Genomic DNA, 17,754 nt, shown 5'->3' with positions numbered 1-17,754 from the left:
GATCAGATAATGACCAATACAGATTACAAAAAGGAAACCAAGATGATACACCAATCAGCCATAATATTATGACGAGCTACCTAATACTGTGTAGGTCCTCCTTTTGCTGCCAAAGCAGCCCTGACCCGCCGAGGCATGGACTCCACTAGACCTCTGAAGGTGTGCGGTGATATCTGGCACGAAACCGTTAGCAGCAGATCCTTTAAGACCTGTAAGTTGCAAGGTGGGGGCTCGACGGATACATCCTGGTGCCATGTGTTCTCCAGGTAAGCGATGCACACACACCCGGCCATCCATGTGTTGTAAATGAAAACATGATTCATCAGAGCAGACCACCTTCTTCCATTGCTCCATGTTCCAGTACGCTCACATGCCCATTGTAGTTGCTTTCAGCAATGGACAGGGGTTAACATGGGCACCCTGACTGGTCCCCATACACAACAAACTGCAATGCACTGTGTGTTCTGACACCTTTCTATCAGAACCAGCATTAACTGTTTCAGCAATTTGAGCCACAGTAGCTCATCTTTTGATCACACAAGCCAGTCTTCACCCCCCATGTGCATAAATGAGCATCGGCCGTCCATGAGCCTGTCTCCGGTTCAATGCTTTTTCTTCCTTGGACCGCTTTTGATGGGTACTGACCACTGGAGACCGGGAACACCCCACAAGAGCTGCAGTTTTGGAGATGCTAGGACCCAGTCGTCTAGCCATCGCAATTTGGCCCTTATCAAAGTCGCTCAGATACACTTGCCTATTTTTTCTGCTTCTATCAACTTTGAGGATGAAATGTTCACTCGCTGCCTAATATATCCCACCCACTGACAGGTGCCATGATAACAAGATTATCAGTGTTATTCAATACACCTGTCAATGGTCATAATGTTATGGTTGATTGGTGCATATTATTCATGATACAGCAAAAATGCAAATATTACAGTTAATTGTCCACACCTTCATGTGTCTGTTTTTTTTGTGTACTAATACCCTATAGTTGTAACACTAGTCATGGAGCCTGCTCCAATAACCGTGAAAACATGGCAGAGTCCTGTTCCAAACCCCAATTATGTTAGGACCACTGCTGCCTCTCCTCCCTAGCCCCAATACCAGACAGGAGAATTGGACCCGCTATCAGAACAAAAGTTGTCTTAAAGGGGAGGTTAACCCAGAACTCCAGCAACCACTCCATAAAACCAAAAGGAGTGTGTTCATTCAACAGAAGTATTCCTTCTGTAAACATCATTCAATCAAATTATAAAAATGTGAAACAAAAGCAAAAAAAATCTAGCCCCTTATCTCTGAATGGGATTCTGAATATCATAAGGCAAGATCTGGTAGAAAAATAGTGCAGGATCCATAGCGCTCTCATCAATGTAATTGAGTATGTGTCTTGGTGTACCCCACAAGTAACACACCTAGGATGGACTTTCCTAGGGCCTCAATCGCACCATAGGCTTATGACTGCCTCGGGTTGTTGACCAGATGACCAAGTACTTCTCCCTATAACAGATTCTACACTAGACAAAAAAGGGATAAAGGAAAGGGTTTATGATTTCATGGTGGTGATCATAGCATTGCTAAAGTATACCAAGTCCAGCATTAATACTGTTCTGGAAAGGTGGAGGTAGGCCCTGTGGTTGAAGAAGGTCTGCAATAAAGGGGGTGCAGTGAGAACAACTGTATAGGGCCAAGTCACCCTGGCATATTCCCCCATCATTGATAACTTTAGGATGTCATAAGCCTGGATGATTATCTTTTCTGAGACATTTTTTTCAATGACTCTGTGGTCTTCTCGGTTATGAAGGCCTTCTAACACTGTGGATTGATATCTACAACCAGGCAATCACCATCATTGTTGCTATAAGAGTCCATTAGAAAGAGTGCATTGAGACTGTCTTAGATGTAGTCTCTTGCTGATTGCTTAAAGTGACACTCCCAGTCATCATATGCACTTTAATCTATATTTTTTTTGATGTGTTTAATTTTATTTTGTGGCAAGTGTAAAGACTTTTATGCAGACTTGATAGCACAGGGTATAGGCAGCAGATGTTAAAATAATTTAATAACACGTTCACAGTCATTTATTTACCAATAAATTATAGTAGATATTGCGGGTACAAAAAAAATGTGCATTTTCTTTTTAGTGACCTTTATGTGTTTTCACATTTCATTACTATATGCTGTCCTTAACAGCGAGACCCCCCGAAACTATGAGACAAATTGTAGGGTTGAGTTAAAAATATATTTATTAAACCAACTATTTCCTCTGCAAGAGTAAACAGTGAGAGGGAGCACTATGGTAAGGTTCCTTCTTGGGGACAAACTAATTTCCTTGCATACATTGAAAAATAAATGGTGCTTGCTGCCTGGGAATAGCACATTACAGACAAGTCTTCAGAGATCACAGTTTATGAAACCAGTAAGATCAACTCTTCAATAATACGGACGTCGTGGGTTATTCTGCAAGCAAAAAAAAAAAAAAGACCTGGAAAGTTACACCAATAAACGTAATTCATAGAAGAACTATTATAAACAGTAACAGTAAGGCTAGGTTTCCACTTGGGTTTTTGTCCTGCGTTTTTTTTCTTGATGAAAAACGCCAGGAAAACTGCCACCGTATTCTCCTGCGTTTTTTCTGGAGTTTTAGCCTTTCTGTGGAAATAGCTTTTTTCACCTTAGGCAGTTTTTCCAGCCTTTACACGTTGGAATTGTCACCCAGCTAAAAGGGATTAGGATAAATGGCAAGTATCTGCCCCCTCCTGATGTCATTTTCTTGGTAGAGTTCTACTTAAACGCCCCGGCGGACCCTTTTGTCTCTTTTCTGTGGTTTGTAAGGCCTGCTTTATTCCGAATGTCTGCTCCTCTAGGAAGATTGGCCCCAAATGATGGTGCAAATTGTTTGCTGTTGCTTTTGGCACGCAGGATCCAGTTGATGTGTCGCGTATGTTTGTTTGTAATGGCATGTTTGTTCCAAATGGTGTAAAATTCAATATGAACTTTGTTTTGTGTGAAACTGTTTGTTTCCAGCCTATTTCTCGTAGGACACACAGATACTGGGTCCATCCTCTGCATTGTAACTGTGGAAAAAAACGCCATAAAAAACGCCAAGGCAAAAAACCCACATGGCTTTTTCATGGCGTTTTTTCTCTCCCATAGACTTCTATTGGAGAAAAACGCCAAGATTTCCTTGCAAAAAACGCCAGAGTGTCAACATGCTGCGATTTTGAAAAACTGCCACAGAGCCCAGAAAAGCAGAAAAACGCCAAAGAGGACTGAAAAAACGCCAAACAAAAAAACGCCAAACAAAAAAACGCCAAGTGGATATGGCATTCTGCGATTTCCTATTGAAGAACAGCTAACATCTGGCTGCAACGTTTTTTCATTAAAAAACACCGTCTGGCTGAATTGGCGTTTTTATGGGCGTTTTTAGCAAAAAAAACAACCAAGTGGAAACCTTGCCTAAATGTGATTTTTGACTTCATCCCTCTAATGGGTATTACATAGCACTCTGAATGCCTCTAAGATATTTCCGAAAGATGAAGGCTAGAATAGGTGTGCGCCTGACATCTGATGTACACACAGAGCTGAGGTTGGAGTCCACCTGACGTACGCGGTGAAAAAAAAGTGATTTTCAAAATAAATGCTGTAAGAAAGCAACAAATACAATCATAGCTTGTAAATACCAGTGGATTAGGTCGGAATCGGTATGCCAACATCATTCTTTTCCGGAACGCCTCATACTCATCATCTCTTTTTGTCAGTTCTGCTGGGCGGTCAATGCCAAATCCTGCACCATCCACAGATGTTGAGCCCCTTATAACAGGAAATTGTAAGGAAGATCATACTTAGATCTGATGGAAGTTTCAGCTGTTCTTTGAATCGTACACAGATAACAGCAAACATCCCAAAAAAGTAATATTAACGCAAATAAATATATTACTTCCAAGGTGTGTATAGCAAGGCTCCACAAACCCCGGAAGCCAGGTCACCACGATGACTATAAACCACGTCCTGTCGCCCAGTGTTTTGCAGGACAATGGGGTAAAATCCAGCCGGGGCTGCCACCATGAATTCCGCACCTTATGCTTTCCTGTGGGGGCCCGGTGAAATGGGTGCCATGAAGTGCCCAGTGGGGCCCACATAATGTGACACTGCTGAGCCCTTACGGCAATCCTTTTACAGAGCCGCCGCCGGAAAGCATAAGGTCTTGGGTGAGGTGGCAGGTCTCCACAAGGTGAGAAGGGGAGGATGGAGGAGTACTGTATGTGAGTGTATACTGTAATATCAGAGTCAGTGTGTATGTGTGTATATGTACAGTACTAGAGTCAGTGTATGTATACTGTAGTGTCAAAGTCAGTATGTGTGGCATGATTGGGGAAGAAAAAGCTGTCTCCTAGATCCAAACCAAATGTATTTACATTAAAATTGCTTGCTGTCTTGAAGCTGTCTTGCTTCTCCATTTTATTGATAGACGCACAGGGACTATGGAATTTACTGAAAGAAGGAATGGGGTAGGATTGGAAACAATTAATAACCTTCCTTATAATGACTGCACAATTTAATAGTACAGAAGGGTTTCCAACTAGGTGGTGCCCGTTATAGAAAGGAACCTGTTTATAGCACATACAAGGCTAGGCTGCAGCAGCCAATTTCACACGAGGTGACACACAAGAATAGCATTGTGTCAACCACCATCGTCCCATCTGAATGTTAATAGTGCTTTGTTACTTTATACTGCCCTCTTCTGGCTTTGTGAAATATCGGCTTAAACCAGACATGTGAATCAAATAATCACTATAAGAAAACTAGTTTTACTTGTTAACAGGGTTCTTGATTCCTTGGCCATCAGACCCCAAACCGTCTCCTTCCTTCCAACCCATCTTCATGAGCATCTGGTATCCAATATTCTCAACAGTTATCTTAAACTCCTTGTACTCGGAATAATCTGGCTCACGGCCCTCCTGTGGGTAGATACATTTGCAGATGTTTAAGGTGTATATAATATATATATATATATATACATACACACACACACACACACGACATGCAATAAAAGACAATAATCCAAAATGCAGAACTAACTTTAAACAATGTTACTAAGCAAGAAAACAAGGTGATATATTTTCAATGTATATACTTGATAACAAGAAGTCACAAAAGTGGATTATGCAATTACAAGCTAAATTGGGAAATATAAAACTCTGGTAGGATGGTGTTTCTAAAGCAGAGTTTCTCTCGCTCTATAGGAGCAAAGATCTGTGGAGATACTGAAATACTGCATCATGGGGAGGGTTTAGATGCCCCTGGTAAACATGTCCCAAAACCCTGTTGTTTTTGGCTCATTCTTCTTGATCACAATAATCCATAACATCACTGAGGGCAAATCTGTTCTTGGGAAACTCCGCTAGGTCTTAACATTTATCCCACTCTACCTTGAGAGCTTTGAACGTTTCCATGAACTTTTCAAGCTCGTCTGGTGGAAGGAAGTCTCCAATGAAATGCTTGCCACGACCCATCTCAGTGAGCTGCTCTGCCCATTCTGTCAAAGTAAGATTAAGCACAATTAAAAATTAAGCAGGTTTCATAACCTCAACTTAATGTATATTCACACTTCAACACAATTTTTACTATTATTCAACCAGTGCACCAAAGCCATCCAGTCCTATCCAAACAGATTGACAAAGGTGAAACCATCAAAAGATAGGAAATGCAATAATTTTTTTTTTTTTTTTTTTTAGTCTCCAGTAGTAGCCCCAGGACCCACATTTAACTCCTGGGGCTACTACGTGAGACTTTAAAAAAAATATATTGCATTTCCTGTCTTTTGATGGTTTCACTTTTGTCAATATGTTTGGATAGGACTGGATAGTGCATGCCGAGCCTGTTGCCCTTTATTATTGAACAACTTACCTGGACTTGCACCTCCATTCTGTTGCCAGCCCTCTCCCATTTTTAACAAACATACCAAAGTGAGCAAAAACTTTTTTTTCAGAATTGCTGTTTAAGTTTAATAGTGCAAATAGAGTCAGTTTCTTTCAGCATGGAGTCAGCGACATTGGCTCCTACTGAAGGAGAGCTCAGCAGGCTGTCAGCAGATAGCTTGATCATCCATTTTTTGGCAAAGATAGCAGTGATGTAGTATTATATGCTAATGGTCGCTGTGTCAGGGTAGCTGCAACCACTTTTTTTCTAGTTACAATAATAAGTCCTAAGGATGGGGATTCACTTACCCCTGGTCTTATCCATTTCCATGCGTCTCAGTTGATGTTCCCAAGTTCCCAGATCATTGTCCACCTCTTCGTCGCTGTCATAATCATGCTGGTGCTGTTTCAGTGCTTTCTCCCACATGAGCTGCATGTCTTGCATGGCCCGTTTGTGTTTCATGATCATGTCATACATCTGCTGCATCTGATTGGGGAGAATAAGGGGCAGGTAAACCATTATGTTGAGAATACGTGGTTAACAAAGTTCACAAGAGTCAGTCTCCTTATAGTGTGCACAATGGTGCAAGCCAAATCGGCATTATTAAGGGGACTATACATCAAGTACATTGACTCACCTTTGCCAACCTTATAGTATCTATAGAGGGTAAGTCTCATAGAAAAGTCTCTGTATACAATGTGCTTTGTGGACAAAATTGTGGACTCTGCCACTATCACAAAAAAGTCAAAAAATAAATAAAATATATATATATATAATGGACAAAAAAATGTTTTTATTTTATGAGCAAGTCCTACAATTAGCGCTATATCTTAACAAAACTTGTCGCATAGAAAGAGTTAAAATATTGACATTTTTTGGGGGTGCCTAGTTTAAAAAAAATGTATGATTTGATGGGGTAAATTGAATTGGCCGGCTTCAAAGATGTCCCAAATATGGGACGTGGGCACAGACTGGCCAGATGTCCAAATGCCAAAAAATGCACACCTCACAAAGGTGGTCTTTCACCTCCCAAATAACCCAACAAACCCATGCATGTGGGGTATCGCTTCACTCAGGAGATGTTACTGTGACAGTGACATATACCAGGAGCGGTAAATTCATACCTGATGTACGAGTGTGAAGAAAAAAAAAATACAAAAAACATTTCTGTCTAGTTTAAAAAAATACATGGTTTGATGGGGGTATTGCATTGGCCGGCTTCAAATATACCCGAAGTAGCACATGAGACAGAATGACCAGATTTTTCATGAAAAAACGGTTTTGAAACAGCAAAACTACTTGTAATTGTTGCCCAATAACTTGCAGAAAAAAGCAAAAAACCGAAAACTTATTTCTAAACAAATAGTAGAATCTATTGAGCAGGTTCCTTCATTAGTTCTTGCAGATGAGTAAAAGATTTTTCAAATAAAAGTGAGAAAAGGTCCTTTTTTAAGAAGAAATCATCATTATTTTTTTTTATAGTAAATTAGATGATACGATAAAAATAATGGTATCTAAAGAAGGCCCTGTTTGTCCTGAAAAAAAATATATATAATATGTGTGTGCACAAAATGAGAAAGAAGAAAATTATAGCTAAACAGCAACACTATAAAATGTTAAAAGAGCCATTGTCCTGTCTACTGTCCGGGCAGGTTCCCAGCGCCTGGCATAGATAGGCCGGGCAGGGAAGCGAAGTGAGTGGTTACACTGGTCAGCCTGGCAAAGTATAGGCAGAGAGGGCTCCAATTGGGAGCTAGGCTCTTGTTTTGAGATATTGTTTTGGGGTATTTGATTTGTGCACTTGCAAATAAATCACACAGTTTGTCCTAGAAGGCCGCGCTGATGATTCTTAAAAATGTCATTTACGGTCCCCGACGGGTCTGTCACGAAATAAATAAATATAAAATAATAATACAATTAATTATTTCCACCTACCTCCTGTTGTTCCTTTAGCTGTTTTTTCTGGGCTTCCGAAAGCTCAGTGACACCCACCAATCCCACTGGCTTTCCTTTCTCATACCCCAAACCTTTCAGATCCTGAGCTAAAAAACAGAAAACGAAGAGAGATTGTTAAATAGGTCAAACTAGACACAAAAAAAAAAAATAATGATGAATTCTAGTATGTAAAAAAACATATACTACTTAGAACTTCTTCTATGCAGTAGGCAGCACTGCTGAATAATTACCCGATTTATGTTCAACAACATCCCTCACATAGATATTTCATGTTCTAGAGGGCAACATCCATCCCTTACATATTAGATATATTTTAGGGATCGTGAAGGGGTTTATATATATATATATATATATAGGTTAGAGTTTCCTATATAGGAGTCTTATTTTTACTTTTTTCCCCATTTCTTGGAAGAGGGAGAATTTTTGTTTCTCGCTCTTGTCTCTCCTGCACTGATCACACTGTGATCAGCAAGCATGGCTCCATAGTCTTGCATTAGTGATCGCAATGTGTGCCTGCAATTCAAGACCCTAGCAGAGTCTCCTCAGCATGGACACCTACTGGAAGGGTATGACCAATTGAACCATCTGGCACTCATGTTATAACAGAATACCAGAACGCCAGTTTACGTGATTTGGCAGCAGGAAGCCAGAGATGACAGGGGGGGGGAGTCCGGGCTGTCATTAGGCACTCATCAAGTGCTGGTTTGTATGTAACTAACAGTCCCTACCTGTTAGTAAGCTGGTGTCTGGAGGCTCACTGACCGCAGCTGCAAGAGGCAGCTCCACCTTCTCCTCTTCTGGACCCCAACGGCTCTTCCTCTTTCTTTTAATTGCCGTCTGCTCCGTGGCTGGAGGTGGTGAGGAAATGGTAGGTGTTGGAGAGGGGGTGACGAAGGAGGAGGAGGCCGGTGGAGCTGTAGCAATACTTGGCTCCGACCTGATCCTGTGTTTGAGCTCAGGCACCGATGAAGGATTGGCTGCGTTTTTCAAGGCCCGTTTATACTCTTCCAGCTTAATTTTATAATGCCTATGACCTTTGCTGTTTGGTTCATATAAAAACCTGAATAGAACAAAAATATATATGAATAAATGTATAAAAAAGGGTAACTAATGTTTTATTTAAATCTGATTAAAATTGGAATGGCTTGTTTCACAGTGGCTTAATTTTCTGTGATCCGATTATTGTTATGTTTAGTTAAAGGTGTTGTTCTACTTACACAAAACTTTAAATACACTATAGTATGTTAAGCAAATAAACCTTGGCAGCTCTTTCAGGTTATTCTTTTCTTGTTTTAATCACTTAAAACATTTTCAGTTTCTGAGGCAACAATCTACTAGCGCGTGCTTATGTCTCAACCGACATCTACATGCCAAAAATAATGAATGAAACAATATTTTATACAATTAGAGTATAACGTAATAGAATGTTAAGGCACTATTGTATTCAACAGGACCAAGAATAATGTTCCCATTGTTGGATTAAGTTACAAAAGTGTTAAATCCTGCAGAGTGGATTAAATTGTCCAAAAATCCAACAGAGATCTTTCCAGATCCGGGGATGCCCTGGTGATGTCAGTGAAGGCACAATAGTATAAGTATTTAAAGCAAAGGGAATGGTTTATGGTGGCTTTTGTATTATAGGTTGCTTTTGAAATGGAACTTTAGTATAAGATAACACACAGGTACCTGAAAGCTGGGTTTTCTCTGTTGTTTTGTATGATTATTGCTTCTACCTCTGGACCACCTTCTGCCACGGATTTTGCCAGCCTCTCAGCAAACATCTTAACATCTTCATCATCTGGAGACAAACGTTTGGAGGCTTAATAAGTGCTTACAATTACTGATGCTATCACAATATTAAAGACACCAGCAAATAACAAGAATTTAGCCCAGGTCTAAAGTGGATAATCTAGTAATAATCTAGTTCTATGATCACAAAAACTGCATACTTTAGTTTAAAGCAGGAAAGATCAGACAGTACATGTGAACTGTTTGCCAGCAATCGTATAAAGCAGGGGCATCCAACCTGCGGCCCTCCAGCTGCTGCAGGACTACATCTCCCATAATGCTAAGGGGCTGGCTAAGGAGGATGGAGATGTACTTGGATGCCCCTGGTATAAAGATGGGTATATGCTCAGAAGAACAATTGAAAGCGACATTGTGTAAGCCACCCGTAGTCCCAGTTTTAATGCCTTTGAACATTCACTTAATTTACTGATTGTAGACACTGGATGCCAGCTGTCCTGCCTAAAGCACGAACGACTGAATACGACTACGAAAGCAAAGGTTCAACATCTCATGTTTGTACTGGTTTCATGCTCACGTTTGTTGGCGGCCATTTTTTCAGGATCCTGGCGTTCCTTTATAAACTCTGCCAGTTTCTTTCTGTAATAAAGGAACTCCCGGCTGTTGTGATCATGTAGAAATCTAAAAAAAAAAAAAAAAAAATGTAGATAATATTTACTGACAATATGTCAGCACTTCATTCAACCATGTCAAGATTTTTTGTGGACAAGTTCAGTGTAAACACACAATAAGCAAAGCAGATGGCTTACCCAAATGCTGGGTTGTCCTTATGGTCTTCGAGCGCCATTTTTTCCAGTTCCCTGCCCCCTTCGGCTACAAAGCGAGCTAACTTCTCAACAACCTTGCGGGTTTCAGAGTCCTCTGGGGGTAAAACTTTAAGCAGTCTGTCAGTACTGGGATTCAATTCACACAGCAAACAGTCAACAGGCATTTAACTGCTAGGAACAGGGCCGAGGCAGAGGAGAGGAAGGGAAGGAAGCAGGAGTCAGACAGCAACACATGCTAAGATTGTCAACTCGTGGGGCCAGCTTTCCTTCAAAACTTACACTTCGGCCTAAATATTTATTTTTCTACCAACATATGTGTCTTACAAATTGATGCACGCCATAAATTGACCTGTTGTCTCTGGAAGTCAATTTGTTATGTTACATGCTACTTGTTTTGTCCTGTCCACCCATTGTACAGTGCTACAGAATTTGATGACGCTATATAAAACAATAATAATAAATAATATATATTTCACGAGTAACCATGTAACCAGTAGCACTATGCTGCCGAGAGGGTTGTGCGCAAGTACAAGAACTACTCATCTATATATTAATTTACATTTAACCACAGTAATGTGACATGAGTGTCTTCAGCTAAAACTATGGACATGTAAGAGGAGGAAATCATCAAAGAAGCTAAAATCACAAATTACACATCAACACAACACATATCTATTTGGATAGTTTGTCCTCACATGGATTGCATAGAATGAGAAAAAGTATAGTATATGTTATGTTCATTAACCCTTTGCTTATTTGTGCATCTGACATAAGTGTAAAATGTATGAACAGATTGTATGCACTTAAGTAAAACAAAAAGCTCTAATTCAAGAAATTGCTTTGCCAATGGGGTGCTTTTGAACGTGCTCGCTCTTACTAACGTGCATACAAGCATACTCTGGCTTATAAATGAAATTAAATGACTTCATGGAAGTTAAGAATTTACAAAAAAAAAAAAAGTAAAAATAAAGCAACACTATTACATCATCCACGTTAAAAACAAATTTCCTCCCCAAGCCTAGATGGGGTGAAGATGTATACTTTGCTAATTAGTCCTGAAATCCTGACATCACAAGGACATTTAGCACCGCATTAGTTTTCGTTTTTAAAACACTATTCATCAGTAAATCGAAATTAACCCGGTAACTGTGATCTCTACCTAACGCCGAATTCTATCTTTGTTGAGTAGTTGTGAATTTATTTAGTACAGCCGTCACCGAAAAACAATATAACCCTACATGTTGTATTATTTCAGTATCTGACCTACACCATATGACCAAAAGTATGTGGACAGCTCTCCTAAGTATTGAACGTAGGTGTTTCAGCCACACCTGCTGCTAACAAGCACATAGTCAGCCATCTCCATTGACAAACATTGGGAGTAGAATGGGTCGTACTGAAAAGCTCATCTAGAAGTCTGATGAACCTGGGTTTGACGGATACCAGAAAATTCTGCCTATTGGAATGCATAGTGGCTACTGTAAACTTTGGTTGAAGAAGGATAATGGTTTTGGGCTGTTTTCGGGGTTTGGGCTAGGCCTCTTAGTTTCAGTGAAGTTGTATGCATTTGTCTTTGTGGCATCAGTTTGGGGAAGGCCCGTTCCTGTTTCTGTGTGACTGCGCTCCTGTGCACAAAGCATGGTCTACAAAGAAGTGGTTTAATGAAGTTTGGTGTAGAGGAACTCGAGTGGCCTGTACAGAGCCCTGACCTTAACCATAATGAACATAATGTATGAGTGTCTGGTGTCACAAATGCTCTTTTGGCCGAATGAGCACAAATTCCCACAGACCCTATAATCAATCACAGTCGAGTTAATGGAGTTAATGTTATTTTTAACCTTTTTTTCTTTAATTGCTAGTTAGTTATTTTGACTTAAGTCATTTAGTCTTCTTCAGTGTATTGTTCAGCACTTTATTCTGAATTATCTGACTTGAGATCTTTCATATTATAAAAAATGGCTGTCTTTTGAAAATGTGTGCCTGGCTTCTAAATTCTACCACCATTTATCAAGCCCAAGGGTAGAACTCAAGCTAAGTCAAGGTCAATCAGTCCCAATATGGTCATCGCCCTATCTACATAAAAAGGAAGAATTCAATGAAACAGAGGCTCCTCGCTGCAGGACTACAATGGCTTAGATAAATTAGCTTGGATAATCATATCCACCCAGAACCCTTCCCTGCCCCATGTCCAATATACTTTAAAGTCATTCACATTAATTCTCTCTCCTTTCCCTTACCACCCTCAGTTAGGAAAGATCTCAGCTAACCATTGCAAAAGAGCTAAAAAAAAAACAACACTTGGGTATTTATAAAGCAGCATGCCATGCCAAAAATAACCACTTCAAAAGCCTTGTGGAAAGCTCTCCCAGAAAAGTGGAGACTGTTATAGCCACGAGGAGGGGGACAACTCCATATTAATGCCATGGTTTTGGAATGGAAGGTCCAAGCTCACCTAACAGTGATGGTCAGGTGTCCACATAGTTTTAGTCATACAGCGTACATGCCCTCCTCTCACCTTTTGCAACTTACTTTTAATTTCCAACCACTGCTCATAATCTTCCTCGTCGTCTTCGTCTTCCTCGGGAGATTTAAAGACACTGAGACGGTTCACTTTTGGAGTTTGCTTAGTGTGGGAGTAGGTCTTCATTTGGTTCAACATGCTCTCTCCGGAAAGTCCATGTCGCTTTCCTATTAGGATGGGCTTCTTCTGGGATGTCCCAGAGTTGCCAGATGAAGATGAAGAAGTTTCTGTGGAACAGAATGGGATTATTATGGGAAAAAAATAGATCTTAAATGTGTTTATACTGTGACAACTGAAGGAAACTATCGCTGTCACAGATTTTAGATTAACTAAATTTATTAAAACCATTTGTACTTTTGCCTTGCCAATCAGTGTAATTGATTTAATTTAAAAGTGATGCTGACTGAAGCAGAGACCCCCGTATCTCAATGTATTACAGCTTGTTTCCTCAATACACTCTCCTGAAGTTCTCTCTCTTTTTCCCCATCCTTACAAAGGTTGCCTTACCCAATAAACAACAATCAGCAACTTAACCTCCACTGTTATCATGCGGCTCCTGATGACAAGAACCTTGGGTAACTGGTCCTGTGGCAAACAGCTAAAGTGGGTTCCTAATAAATCTTTATTTACTATTTTAATTTTACACAGTTATTTAGTGTAGAAAACCGCAAAAAACACAGCTTGTGGTCAATACAACAAATCTGCTTTAAGGCTTTGCACGTGTTGGCATACCATTATGTTTTGACAGCCCTGGGACGTGGGCTACGTTGGTCAATGAGAAACAAAATAGTATATTCAACTAGGTTTGCATTATGGTGGGCCTACCCTGGTGAGTTTCCCTTATAAGTGGGCTTACTAAGAATCTTGGCTCCGTGGGTAAGGGCGGAGGTTGTGCTATCTACATGTATGTCCAACCACATCTATTGTTTTTATTCATAAAAATGAGTTTTCCTTTCAGAATGTAATTTGATAATTAAGGGAATTTAAAAGGAAATCTATGTTCATTATTTATCTGATGGGATCAACTGTTTGCGTTAAACTAGCTATCTATGAGTAGCTTACCGTGTCCTGGAAAAAAAACATGGTTTTCCCTACATAAAGAATAAGCAGTTTATTAGTCAGCTAACAGTAGCAAAAAAAATATACAGGAAGGAACATTCACCACACATAGGTATATAGTTCTAGTTATATCGACTAATACTCACCAGTGCCTGCCTTTTCTTTCTGTAACTTGAGAAACTGCTGCAAAAAACTGCCATCGTTGGCAAATTTGTTTGATGTGGCAGAAGGAGCTGTAGGGCTGCAGAATTGATTCAAATAAATCAGTTTAGAATATTATAGGAGGAAAAAAATGCATCCATGCCTTGGAACTCTGGATTCTGGAAAACATGCCAGTTCCCAACTTTTTATGGAGAACTCTGAACATACTAAACAATAAACAGGGAACAGCTGACAGCGATAAGCACTCAATGCCTCAAGGATATCCTGTTAAGAACTGATCTGTCTCTTTAGCGGAACATGATGTTCCTTCGGTCTAATTTATGTCTCACAGATTTTTCTATCATTTATTATAGGTTGGGCACTTCAATCAAAAGCATGTATGAGAGGCCGGTTAGTGAATGATTGGCTGCACGTTCAAAGACTTGCTGAACTTTGAAAATTGTAAAAACATGGTACCTAACGTTTGTAACCTTGACCTAATTTCTCAGGCCATATATGTCGGTTAGACTCATTAGGTGTCCATGCAGAGCCAGTCAAAGGGGCCTATTCAGACAGAGGAATTCCGTTTCAGCTGATATACATTGTGAAGGCTCATCCCAAATAAACGTCTATTGTAGAAAAAGTTTTGTTGACCCTGTATAATGTATAGTTAGATTAGTAAGAGTTCTCCAAAGTATCTTCACCTGCATAACATGGACTATGCAGGGCCAGACTGGCCATTCTGTATGAAGAACCTTGCTGGTGCTCCAGAGTTAAAACCATACCTATCCGACAAACTCTCCCGTTACTGGCTAGATCCCAATGTGTGAGCTAATAATCGAATCTACTGGGGTCGTCTTACAATCCTGGAAGTTTGCAGGAGAGTTCATATTTCAACCCACTGACATTATAAAGGGTCAAACCCAATATGATTGTGAATAGACCCCTTTGCTATACTGCAATAAAAAATGAAGCTATCCTTTAGTTAAGACAAACTGCAACAAGTTAATCATGATGCTATCCTCCTCTTTAGAAACATACCAGTAAAGAGACAAGAAAGCCAACGTTGGAGAAAAGAACCATACTTACTTATTAGCTCTTTGAGTTGGGACGCTCTGTTGAGGTTGCTTGGTCTGTTGCTGTGTTTTGGCCTCTATCTCCTTCTTCTTTTTCTCTATCAATTCCTCTTGGTAAAGTATATATGCACTGTTTTTTACCGGCTTAGGTGGGGTAGGGGCAAACCGCCGCCCTCCTATACCTGAAATTGGATTATAAGAAAATCATGAGGTTCCACCAAAAAAAGGAGTTTAGATGATTCTGCAGAATCCCAACGTGTCCATTTGGCCCCTTCCTGCTTCGCTATTTAGTGTGTTGGACCAAACCGATTCCCAGATCACCCTACATCATACTGATCTCCAGGCCGCTCCAGCGCTGGCTCAGAGAATGCTACCTGTCTGTTGCCAATCAGTGGCCACAAAGAGTGCATCTGCAGCAACAGGGCAGCAGCTTGTTGGTCTGGTCCTTCTCTATTTTATTTTTGTTTGTTTTGAAGAACACAAATACTAATATTCTCTAGTAGCGGTATCTGTAATCACTACATGTTATGCCCCGTTTACTCATTGTACAAATGTGCTATAAATCAATAGTAATAATAATAATGCCAAGGTGCCTGTGCACATAACATTATGTTTAACTGAGGCAACCGGTACATCCTATGGTTGATTAACATTTGCCATATTGCAGGGTTTGGCAACTATACATTATCAAAACATCCCTTACAGCATTTAAACTAGCCCGGAAACCGAATTGCCATTCATTGTAGGTAGGGGGGGGTGTGGGTGGGGGGTGTGGGTGGGTGGGTGTGTGTGTGTGTGTGTACATTGTAGTATTTTATATATGTGATTATACACACACCACAGTTTATAGAGACATGCATGGGCATAAACCACATATGGATGCATGCATAAATACATTCTATCCCTGCAGTCTGCCCCTGCCCTCACACCTCCTCCCATAAGAATATCCACTATGATAAAGTGCTGATTTAAGAGAGAAAGAGCATCTTGTAAAGCCCATAGCGTCTAGTACCTGGAACCTTCCTGCTCTCCATCTTGGTATCGCTCTCTCCCTTGCTCCTCCCATACAGTAACAAAACAGACGCGCGTTCCGGCGCAGGGGATCCTGGGTCATGTAGTTCCCCCATGGGATGCTCTAACTGCATTCTTTGTCTTGCTAGGCAGTGTTCGGTATAAGTTCTTTTTTGTGTGTTTTTGTTTAAATGAATCTCTGTGTTCCCTCTGACATAGAGTTGTTGGATGTATTATTAGATTTTACAGCCCTCTTACAAGTTCCAGGTGATGTTTGATCAGCCATAACCAATGTATGGGACTTGCTGCATACTGAATAAAACACAGTAAAGTTAGCTAATTTGTAAATCACGTTCAACATAATACTTTGTCGTACATTATTTTCCACAGCATGTCCATGATAATACAATGCAGAGAAGATGTTTACATGGAAACCTAAATAATAAAAAGGCAACGTAAAGTAACTCTCATGATGTCATGTGAACATAATTAATACTTAAAATACTTCAGAATGGCTGTAAACTCGCTTGGCACGCACTTAGGATCAGAATAGATTTATCGTGTAACGACTCCATTCCATTTATTGCGGAAGAATAAAATGCTCTCTCCCACTGTAGCACATACTCAAGATCTGTAGACAGGGATCACAATGATTTGGTAGCTTTGTTGCAGATTAAACCATTTTGTGTTGATATAAATTGTCTACACATATGTATAAAATGTTTACTGCCACCAAAAAGTTATAATGGGATAGATTCTCCAAAAAAAGACAAAACCTAAAGACGAAATCGGAAGTCTTTGGGAGTCTCCTAACCAAGCAATGCATATAAAAAAAAATTTACTTTTTGGGTATTTTCATATGTATTGTATTCAAAAATGCTGCAGCATCCCATCCTCTCTACAGAATTGATTGAGATAAATGGAAAAACATTCCATGCATGCACAAGGGGGTCTCGTTAGATGTGTAATGATGTGTGTGCGGCTGAATACATCTGAACATAACATAGCCATTCATCCAGGCCCTCCTGGTCATCAAACATAATAAAAGGGTAAAAAAATAGAAAAAAGTTATCCAGGAGCAGACACTCTCCGACATTTCAAGTTTGGAAAAGGGTCTGTTGTGCCCTGTAACTTCCAAAACAATCCTAAAAAAAAACAAAACATGCACAACTTGGTGAAAAAAGCAACGGAAATTAAGTTACGCTCCCTTTCCCAGGGATTGGCGACCAACTGTTTGAGTGGTAAGCATTCCCGGGAACTCTCCAGGATTCGTCCGGAGAATCCGGGAGAAGCACCGTTTCTCTGGTTCTCCGGGTCGATGCGAGAATCCTCCAAGTCGGGGGTCCTGACACGCCTCATTCCTCGCCCATTTCCCCCTTTAATGGAGATGTGTCCCGCGACATCCGCTGGTAGTCATGGCAACCCATACCTGGGAACTTCTCGGCTCCGGCTACCTGGAGCCTTCCCTTGCGGGACACGGCCAGGACACCCCCAT

The 17,754-nt window shown here is 40.4% G+C and overlaps 1 protein-coding gene across 1 annotated transcript; it reads right to left on the bottom strand.

Moving 5' to 3' along the window:
• Positions 1 to 2,433: 2,433 nt before the first annotated feature.
• LOC149280834 (SURP and G-patch domain-containing protein 1-like) lies at positions 2,434 to 17,618 on the bottom strand. The gene is made up of 14 exons (XM_089500021.1): positions 17,462 to 17,618; positions 15,262 to 15,430; positions 14,178 to 14,272; positions 12,981 to 13,199; positions 10,434 to 10,557; positions 10,202 to 10,305; positions 9,565 to 9,676; positions 8,607 to 8,938; positions 7,858 to 7,964; positions 6,231 to 6,408; positions 5,433 to 5,539; positions 4,816 to 4,961; positions 3,684 to 3,813; positions 2,434 to 2,460 (listed from the first exon to the last, which is right to left on the bottom strand). The coding sequence occupies exons 1-14, from the start codon at positions 17,616 to 17,618 to the stop codon at positions 2,434 to 2,436; spliced, it is 2,007 nt and encodes a 668-aa protein (XP_089356147.1).
• Positions 17,619 to 17,754: the final 136 nt, after the last annotated feature.

This window comes from Sceloporus occidentalis, unplaced genomic scaffold (assembly GCF_023333645.1).
Source record: "Sceloporus occidentalis isolate IW3139 unplaced genomic scaffold, rSceOcc1.0.p SCAF_145, whole genome shotgun sequence".
Taxonomy (NCBI): Eukaryota; Metazoa; Chordata; class Lepidosauria; order Squamata; family Phrynosomatidae; genus Sceloporus; species Sceloporus occidentalis.
Note: the sequence above shows the minus strand (reverse complement) of the source record. Positions and strands in the feature narration are given on the sequence as shown.